The following is an 11,132-nucleotide window of genomic DNA, read 5'->3' on the forward strand; positions in this document are numbered from 1 at the left end:
ATAATAATTTAATTTACAATAAATTTAATTAATACGTCGTTGAATCGAAATAGAATATATTAACGCGATATCGTGTTTTAAACTTTTAATTAACTATTTATTTCAGACGTTTCATGCTAAAATATTTTAATTTTTCTTTTCTACAATTATCGATTACGATCCAATAACAATGCACTAATAAATATTTAAAAAATATAATATAATTTTATACTTGCCAAAGATAATCTTATTATGGGCAAATCTCTGGTGAAAAAGTAATACACGAATGAATAAATAAATTATATATTCCCTCTTACCGATTATCCGATCGTAAAATCTAGTTAAAAGTTCGCAATTCAATATTCTTTACCTTATTTTCCTTTGCATTTCAAATCATATGTTAATCCAATTTCTTCTGACCACAAGTAGAAATCAAAATTCTGAGATAAATATATTCATGCTTTTTTACCTTCTCCATTTTCTAATCAAACATAAAAACAATATTTGAAACGTCCATCTCCAAAGCTTCCTTCAATAATTTTCCAAGAACCTAATTTATTATCCCCGAAACTATCTTTCATTCCTCAAAAAAAAAAAAAAAAAAAAAAATCCAATCGAAGAAACATATACTTCATTATTCGAATTAATTAACTTTCCAGATCGGAGAGCTCGTTGCCGGGGAACGACTCGGTTTTTCTGCAACTGGCGAGCTGGGCGCCGCGCGGCAACGCTTTGGTCTACGTGTATCAGAACAACATCTATTATAGGCCGGAAGCGGAAGTGGCCGTCGACTATCAAATCACGGACACTGGAGTCGTCGGGACCGTTTACAACGGGGTACCGGATTGGGTGTACGAAGGTGAGTTTCCACTCCGTCAGCATCCTAGAATCCGTTCTATCATTCATGGGAGAGATCATAGATCTTAATCGTCTTACGCGAGAGGTTCGACGTTCAATGGTGACACGTCTACGTGTGTCAAAGGGAAACGCGGTTCGCGAATTCACGATTGGATCGCGTTATTTGCGCACGTTCTACGGCGCATAAGACGCGAGCAGAGCCGCCTTGTATCTGTTTGGAGAAGCACAGCATTTACAGGGACCGGCCGTTTAGTCGAGTAACACATCTTTGTCCGATTCTTTGTACACGGTTTGTTTACCAACCTCTCCCATTTATCTTCCCACTTCCTTCATCGTGAAATTTTCTAATCCCCTCCACTCGCGACTTTACGCGCTGTTCTTTGTTACCAGAGTTATTTTTCAGTGGCGTGGAATGGTAATAAGACGTCTTTCGATTCGTCTTTGCGGCGATTACACTACGAATATTGTTGCGATTACAAGTTAAAAAAGTATTGGAATGTGGATGGATACAACTTTGTAACTTTGTTGAATATATTTGAAGAAACAAAGAAACTTATAAAAGAAGATATTTCTTTTTCCAATTCTTCGTATATATATCGGTATCATACTTCTTTCTTCTATTTTTTCAACTATAGAGATTCTTAAGCAGATTTATCATACAAATTTATGAGATTAGCTTATTGATTGATGCATAACCATCACATTAACATTTCCTAATTCCTATTAATTGAATATACGTATAAAGAAGAATCTTAAAAATTAATAAAGAAGAAAAATTCAACTAACCATATATTTTACAGTTGAAGTACGAGCAATTTATTATTGAAAATGTAAATATAAGTGTGCTTCCAAACGAGGTTATATCAACAAGGTTATGTTAGCAAATATAATAAACATAATCACGAAATTTTTAATCAACTTGATGAACCAGCCTCGTACGAAATTTTTAATCGGTTAAAACAATTTTTCGACCGGATATTGATAAATAATCCAACTCTCTAAGTCCAAGTTGGACGAGAGTTAACTGTTACGCGTGAATACGCGCGCAATACCGCGGTCTCGTTAATGGCGGTGTAACCGCTATCTGGCACTTCTTCTGGAATAAACAAGCATCACACGGTTGAATTCACTGTAATTCGAAGTGGAAGCGGCGTGTTATCACTACGCGCTAGTTACCTAGAGGTTGCATACTTCAAAATTAACCGGACCACGTCGTTGGATAAAAGGGAATTCGCGTAATTTTCAAACCTGTCAATTTATCGATCGTGTCACTCGATTTGAATAATTAATTCTAATAGGAAATTCTTCTTTTCTTCTTTTTTCCTTTTAATTTTTATCCATTATGGAAATATTGATTATTAATAAGATTAATAAATTAATGCGATTGGAAATGTAGAATAATTTACGTACGTTGATATTTGATGAATTTCATAAGCTTATCATCTTTAAAAGATTTCTCTATAATTTAATGTAACAAAGATGTATATTCCATAAATTTTTTTAAAAGGATCGTTTCAACTGTATCCGTTGGAAAAATGTTTCTTTATAAGATAACAAAAATTTCAATAACCATAGAATTCCTATCATCACATTTATATTGTATAATATATTCAATTATCATAATTCACGTTAAATATTAAAATTTCCTTCCAAAAAAATCGATATTATCAAGCTTAAATTCCTCTTTAATATTAAATTATCCTTGTTTGTTATATTCAGAAGACACTTGCTTCATTGGAAAGAAACAATAAAAAGATCTCAACATTATATTCGTAATTTCCCTATCGCTTTTCCAAAAAAAGAAAAAAAATCACTATCCACTCGTTCACGGACAACACCTTCTTCCATTCTCCCCGGGAATTGCGCCAATTAGTACTCTGCTCAAAGCCCTAATTACCATCTTGGAGAAGCAATCGATAAACCAGACAAACTGTGCATAACCGCGATACCTCCCCCATTATCATCCACGAAATTAGCAGTTCTAGACCGGCATTCAAGCAACCTGTCATCGCAACCTTAATCCCCCTTGAGGAACAGCATCATTCTGAGAACGCGAAGTGGCGAAACAAACGGCCTCCTTCCCTACCCCTTTGTCTATACTCTCCTCAACGAAAAAGGAAAAGGAAAAAAAATGATCGAGTTGTATCGCAGAGTTTAAGGGACAGGATCGTCGCGATATTTTTCTCTTCTTCTTTTCTTTTTTTTTCGTCGACTCGCTTTTTAGCCTCGCTTTGTACGCGTCGAATGAGTTTTCACCCCCTCCAGAAACTAGGAACAATAATATGTGGCGGGGTCGTAATTCATACAGCCCCCGATGCCCCCAAGGGACGTTGCACGCGTTTGCATATTTTCACGCAGCCTTCATCAGCCTCCTCTCTCTCTCTCTCTGCTTCTTGTACACATGTTTCGGTACACATTTTTTTTCGGTATAAATCGCGCAATGGTCGCGTAAATGAAGCGCAAAAATTCATCAAAAGCAGCCATCCCTTCTCTCGAAGAGGAGGATAAGAAGAGAGATTCGTCCCCGTCGACGCAAGGTAAATATTTAACCTCTTTTGTTCGTCGCGTTACCCCTTTCCACTCCTCTTTCCCTCGTTAATATCGCCTCGAATCCCCGAAGAGATTCTGGAGGACTCGTCTTAAACTTAACGAGTCGATTTCGATAATCGACGATTTCGGATTTCTTTCGGTTCGAGTGGATTTGTTTATAAATCAAAAGTTTGACGCGGGTAGAAAGGATTGGATCGAAGATACCTCGCGCGTGTTTTTTTTGATCTCGTACAGTTCGATTGGTATTGAATTCGACGACGAACGAATGGGGGGAAAGTTTTATGGGAAAAGAGAGATGGAATTATCGTGGTTTTTACACGGAGACTGTAGCGCGTGTGCAGGGCTTGTTGCGTCATTTTACGCGCGATCGTTGTGACATTGAAAAGCTGACGCGTTTGTTTCATCCTTTTTTCTTTTTTCCCTTATCCTTTTCCCAGGCTGAAACATCGGTATATCTATCATTTTGAAGTAGGATAGATTTCGATGGATCTCGATTATTTCGACGCGAAATCCTTTCGCTGCCATTCATGGCTCGCCGATTTTGTATACAAATAATTCCGTTCAATTAAACCGAGTTAAAAAATTCTCTCCTTTTAAAATATTAGTTCTTCTTTTAAAGAAAGTTATACGATTTTGAGAAAATAATTATATCTAATGATCGTAAATAGAAAAATTAAACATTGGATTTTTATCTTCGTTTTTTATTAAATTAATATTTTCGATGTGGATATCACTTTGATTAAATTTTTTTATAAGATTTCTAGGTTTATATATATATATCTGTACATTTATTTATCGTGTCTGAAAAATACGAAAAGAATTGTTTTAAATTTTCTTGCCACATTTTCTCTCGTAATCCATAAATTGTTTTCTGGATTTTCCAGGAAAATCTATCACAACTTTCGATACATCGTTAATATAAAGTTCATCGAATATATCCAATCAACTGTAAAAACTTTTACACTTTCTCCATTAATTATAGCCCACGATCTGAAACAAAATGTAATGTTCTCGAAATCAATCATCCCGTTTTTTTAACATGGAACGTGACGTGAAAATAATTTTCCTATTTTAATAAATTTTCCTATTTTATAAATTCTCCCAACTACTTTTAACTCCACCCTTTCGAGAAACGCTTATATCCACTGCAAGACTGAACCAACATTACAATACCAAAATTTTCCTTATTAAATTCATCCCGAGTACCTACCTAATATTTTTCCAAGAGCTTCCATTACAAAAGCTCCGTTATTCACTCCATGATTCTTGCTATATTTCCTTCAGAGATCACTCCGCTTTGCAAAACCGGATGGAAATACCCGACCCTATCTAATCTTTTGAAATAGCATCGCCATGCCAGTTTATTCATTATCCTTTAAAAAAACCGACGAAAATTTTCTGATGAATCAACTGATGAAATAAAAATTGAAAAGCGGATCGAGTTGTAAAGCCTTACAAATAAAAATCTATGTAATTTATAAATCAAAGGGAACGCTATTGACAAATTCCATTTCATTCGAGATTTTTCATTCAACTCAATTAACAATACATCGATTCTTTCCTCTATTTTGAATCATCTCGATTTGACCCAACTTTATAATTGTTTTACATAATTTAATATATCGATCGATATTTATCATATAAATAAACAATTTAATTACACCCAAAATGGTCAAATATGAACGGAGATTATTCAATCGAAACACAGATAATTCCACAATTCCTGAAATGAAAATAATTTCAATTCTCCTACCAAAAAATTTCTCAAGATATATCCAAATCTCGATTTTACTTAGATTGAAAAAAATAATTTCGATGAACCTCTCCTTCGAACGAAACACAGATAATTCCACAACTCGTGAAATGAAAATAATTTCAATTCTCCTACCAAAAAATTTCTCAAGGTATATATATCTAGATCTCTTTACTTAGATTGAAAAAAATAATTTCAGCTCGATGAACCTCTCCTTCCTACGAAAATCCTACGAAAAATATGAACGAAGATTATTCAATCGAAACACAGATAATTCCACAACTCGTGAAATGAAAATAATTTCAATTCTCCTACCAAAAAATTTCTCAAGGTCTATCCCCAGATCTCGACTTTACTTAGAAAAAAATAATTTCAACTCGATGAACCTTTCCTTCCTATGAAAATCCTACGAAAAATATGAACGAAGATTATTCAATCGAAACACAGATAATTCCACAACTCGTGAAATGAAAATAATTTCAATTCTCCTACCAAAAATTCTCAAGGTATATCCAGATCTCGACTTTACTTAGAAAAAAATAATTTCAACTCGATGAACCTCTCCTTCCTACGAAAATCCTACGAAAAATATGAACGAAGATTATTCAATCGAAACACAGATACTTCCACAATTCGTGAAATGAAAATAATTTCAATTCTCCTACCAAAAAATTTCTCAATACTCTAAAATCCTACGAAAAATTCCGAGGATATTTGGACGAGGCGGTCATTTCTTAACGCGGCGATTCGCAATTCGCGAAAACAATATTTTTGCATCCGCTTTGCATCACGGAATCCTCTGCCCTCGCAGGAGGAAATCGATGGACGGTTCTGTGTAAATCAGCCTTTATCCTAAATTCTTGCCCGCGAAATCCTCGTGGAGGTTGCACGGATCCCGGCGTGTACGTAGCGGAATAAAGTATGCCGTCAGCAGGAAATTCTTGGAAAGGTGTGCGAACGAAATACAGGCTGTTGAAAAGTTGGCTGGCACGCCTTCCCTCCGCGCTTTGACACTTTATCGACCTACTCGAAACCAGCGGCGCGGCTCTAATGCCACCCCTCCATTGCAGAATTTAGTCGAGGAGGATTTATACCCGCGGTGTAATCGTGGTTAAATCGATGGATCATCGATAAATTTGTTTCTACTCCTGAGGGAGACTATCGATTGATTTGATCACTGGCAGTGAAATTATTACTTATGTATTCCGCTGTTTCCTGAGAGAAGAAACGATGAGAGAATTTCAGGTAACTCTAACAGAAAAAAATGAACGAGAAATATTGCTTAAATTTAATTAAACAAGAAATTCAGGACGTTGTTTTACGAAACAATAGAAGAAGTATGATAAGTCTATATAATTAAAAATTATATAACTGGAAAGACTTTTTATATATGAAATTATACCAACTTCAGCTAAATTATTATTGAAAATGCGTGGATAAAGAATAATACGAGTAAAGATTTACTTCAATCCTTCTAACATTCCTTTATATAATAATCTCTTACTTATGATCATTTCGAGATAGAAATAGAAATTTTCAAAAAATTATTTCAACATTTTCTTCTTCGTTAAGAATTCGAAGGAATTAAAATATTTGTCGAGGCAAGCATTTGAAAGAATAATTCGGAGGAGTGGTTGATTTTAATAGGCCGTTTAGTTTGTGTCGCGTGCCATTATAGCTTATGCATCAGGGCATTAGCATAGAATGGTGGCCGGGTTACGTCCACGCATCCAACTAATCCCAGACGGTATTAAATTTGTACAAGGAGGATTTATCTAATGCGGCATATTCAAGGAACGCGTGCACCATGGAGTTTGACAAAGGTTAACTATATTTCATTAGTGTCATTAACGAAAATGAGACTGGTCGGTTGGAAACTTTGATAATATTGTAATAACTAGCTGTGCATCAAGAGATCTTATATTCAATTTTCTCTTACTTTCCGCTCTATATTCCGCCCTTTAATATTTTATAAACAGAAGCTTGTAACGTTTCATACATATTACAAATATACATTATTATTACAGAATACGTAGATAATACGTTACAACATTGTTATAAAATATTATGTACACAAAGTAGAATTAAATTATATTTGGATTTTTGGTGAATTCTAGAAATAAACAAAATAAACAAAAAGATTCACATAAGAATATCAAATTATAATTTAATGAATAAAAAGAATCTATTGCTATCTATTGCTTGGATAAAAATTAGAGATAGGAAAAAGCAACGTACATCTTGCATTTTTCATTTTTCATAAAAGATACTTATATACGATTTCTATTTCTATTCTTATCTACACTTAATCAAATTAACGAAATTGAAATTGCTAAAAACCGATTGAATATTAAATTGGCCAACGTTGATTAAAAAGCAAAAGAAAAAGAAAAAAGTAATTAAGAATTAAAATTAATACAAGACATTTTAAAGAAGAAATAGCCGAGGCACTTAATAAACCGGCAGAATAAATCCCGCTCAACCAGCAGGTGCACCGAGTGCATTGTTACATTAAGTTTATTAACTAAGCTCGAACAAGTTACGAGGCTCCCGTCCTTCCTTACGATTTACGGTCAGGTTAATGCCTCGTGGAAATATTACGTCGAATGACTCGCAAAATCTCCCCTCCCCTCTCTATTCCAAATAACTTGCGCAATCGGAATGGGAACGACCGAATCCCTTGTTTGCCCCTCTTTCCAAGGAACAGAACGGTTCGACAGTTCGCGCTCGAGCATCGATTATTAACGGTTGTTGGAAACTTGAACTGGTTGGACAACTGGTAACAATTTCCTTCAACTTTCCACGTCTCGCGCGCATTTTTCATCCCCACGATTTCGATTTCGATCCCGATCTCGACCGCGACAAACGGCGCGGAGATAGATAAATCAGGCTCCTCCTGGCGGTGAAAAGTATAAACCGTCTCGGCGTGGATCCGCCATTTTTATTCAAAGTGGAAAGGAAAGGAAAGGAAATTCCCCGGTGCTTGCATCGCTCGTAATTAATCAGCGGTAACAGATGCAGAAGTAAAGCCGAGGACTTAAGCGGAAGGACTCCTCGAAGCCGCAGTTACCTCGGGCAAAATATCGTTCATAAACAACGAGGATCGAGATTCCGCCTGTAATTCCATTTACGTATCACGTGTAGGTTATACGTATATAGGTTATGAAGGATTAAGGTTAAAGAGAGAAAAATTCGACGAATCGATTATGAAGTAAGGATAGGATTTTTAAACGTTTTTAAATTGAGACTTTTTAATTCGTTTGATTTGTCGTTGTTTTGGTACACTTGATTTTTTTTCTTCTTGCAGATCATTCCAGAGGGAAAAATGTTTGCGAAATACGCTTAATACGTTCGTACGAGTGGAGAAGAGAATTCTTTATCCGCGAAATTTATCTTTAATTATTTACTCGAGATTTGTGTTTTACAATGATTTATTATTAGATAGATTGTTCGAGCAACTATCACGTGTCTCTGTGCACGCAGGTAGACGTGTTTCCATTGACCGCAACCACTGAATATTAAGCGGTCTATGGACGGATGAAACATGTTACGATGCAGGCATCGACTCAAGCAATGGGTTTAAGTTAATTGCTCGCGTAATGCTGGAACTGATATAGTGATGTTTCAGCGTTATTACGAGCCATTGAGTCAAACTCATCGAGTAATAATTAATAGAAACATCCTTTAATCCTAAAATAAATTCGTCAGAATTTATATATCGGCTAATATCATAAATTCTTTGGATTGGAAACGTTGATTGATTTGTGACGGTCAGAGACATTACTGCTTTTTTTTAAAATAGCGCTTAAGCATTCAAATGTCTATATTCAGTGATATATATATAATGTATATAGTATAATTTATAATGTATATAATATAATTATTTAATAAATTGATGCATAAATTGTACAAAAATATTGATTGCGAGGTTTATTTATCAAGTTATTAAGCAGTTTAATGTTGCAGTAAAACGAGGCAAAGTGCTTGAATTATTTAACTTAATAAACAAGTTTCAACTCATATTTTTGCACATTAAATTTATTGGTTGTTTTGGTAGTTAGAATACATTATATCTTATATAACGTTTCTTGTTTAGAAAGACCTCATAAATATAATGGTAATGTTTATTTCAGGTTTTGATTTATGATATACATTATCAAGTGTAATCTTTTATCTTTTAGATCAATATTTATCAATAAAAGGTGACCCAGTTACATTAAATCATTTTACAATGTCATTTAAAAGCTTATGATTAAAAGAAACTTTTAATCTCTTTCAATTAAAAAACTTGTTTAATATTAATTTTTAAGAAAAATTTACAAGTGATCCTTTATAATTACAATTTTTAAAATTCAATCTCTAATCTGCTGCATTAATTAAACACACTCTTCCCTTCAAGAAGGAAATTCAGATCGAAACAAATATATTTCTCTTCTTCAACGTTATTAGCATCCCTTTGTTAAACAGCCTGCGACAAACGATCCTGTTGCTAGGTGTTAGCCTACAATCGATATTGCTCTCTCTTCCTCTCTCTCTCTCTCCTCTAATCGAATCAATTTTATCGGTTTAAAGCGGTGGACCGCAATTGGTCGGAACCGATTGGCAAGGTATTTGCTGTACACCGGAAATTCCGATAAGCATTAAATGAAAAATAACGTATATAACCTCGATATTTGTTTCCACCGAATTAACGACCGTCCACCATTTCCATCCCCTCCCCTCGTCCCCCGCTCCTTTGTTCGTCCCCACTTTCGTGTCCCGCCAAGACTCTCAGACCGAGAGTCATTCAAAATTATTTAAAAGGAAAGAACGTGTATTTTTAATAATCCGCCACGGTCTTTCGCCCTCCTCCTCTCCTCTCCAGTAATTATTGCTCCAACTTCCTTTTATGCGCAGTGTGACAGCCTCGTTCGGATGGAATTCACCCTTGGTGGAATTTTAACTTTTACGATGGCGCGTTTCTTCTCGCAATTTACCAGCGGAGTCAGTTGCCAGCGACACCGTTTAAATACGAGGGTGGAAATTGTGCACCGAGCCTTGTTTTTCCGCGTTACACGGCCGAGGATTAAGTAGCTGCGACCAACCCCGTCTACTTACCGGCTAACGAACTGGATTTTAACCCGGCCGCCTCGTTTCATCTTCCTCTTCTTACTTACATACTTTTCGTATAAAACGCGAACGTCGCGCCTCCTCTCGACTCGGCAGAAGAGGATTATTTTATCGCTTATCAAACACGGGCGTATATACAGGGTGTATTTGAATATTTTCAAGTCGAGTTTCTTGATGGACGAAAGAGTGAAAAATTGATAATGGGGGAACGATAGATAGAATTTGTAAGGAGAGAGGGGAGAGGAGAGGACGAAGTTAGGAGAAGTTCGATCGGTGTGATAGATGCGCGAACGACGAATACTTAGTTTTGGAGGGGTTGGACAGGTGTGACAGATGAGTGTTTGGACCACGTGCTTGAGATTATCTCGTGGATCGTGTGGGTGTGAAGTGGATGGTGGGTTATGTGGTTTGAAGGTTTCGGTTGAACGTGTTTGAATATCTTCTGGAAATTGCCGCGTCGAGTGAAGGAGATAGAGAAATGGAGAGAAGTTGCCGGGATAAATTCTTGTGGAAAATTACATGTACACGAAGTTGACGAAGAATCGTTTGTGGAATTGAAAGTAGATGGAGTAGATATCTGTTTAAGGTATCTAAAAAGGTGTTATTATTTTTGGAAAAAGAATAATCTAGATTTTAAAATCTAGAATTAAAATTTTTCTAGAAGGAAAATAATATTGTTATATTATTTCGTTGTTAAAATATAGTTATGATCGTTTTATTTTTAGAAATCAGATTGTCTTTAAATCGTTAAAATCTTGTTTATTATATCATAAAACAGTCGTGTGTTAACAAAATTTGATAAATTGATCGTATACTAATGCCATTACATAATCCAGTTGTATAATTGCATATAGCACATTGGGCAAAACCAGATGTAACAAAT

General features: G+C 35.3%; 1 protein-coding gene across 7 annotated transcripts in view; it reads left to right on the plus strand.

Moving 5' to 3' along the window:
- The window catches only part of LOC411229 (venom dipeptidyl peptidase 4-like), a 239,919-nt gene that overhangs the window by 127,329 nt on the left and 101,458 nt on the right, over positions 1-11,132 (plus strand). For all 7 annotated transcript variants that reach the window (XM_006559829.3, XM_006559827.3, XM_006559828.3 and 4 more), the window contains one exon: positions 639-838. In XM_006559829.3, coding sequence (XP_006559892.1) covers positions 639-838 — 200 coding nt within the window. The remainder of the gene's footprint in view (positions 1-638; positions 839-11,132) is intronic.

This window comes from Apis mellifera, linkage group LG7 (genome assembly GCF_003254395.2).
Source record: "Apis mellifera strain DH4 linkage group LG7, Amel_HAv3.1, whole genome shotgun sequence".
In the NCBI taxonomy this organism is placed as follows: domain Eukaryota; kingdom Metazoa; phylum Arthropoda; class Insecta; order Hymenoptera; family Apidae; genus Apis; species Apis mellifera.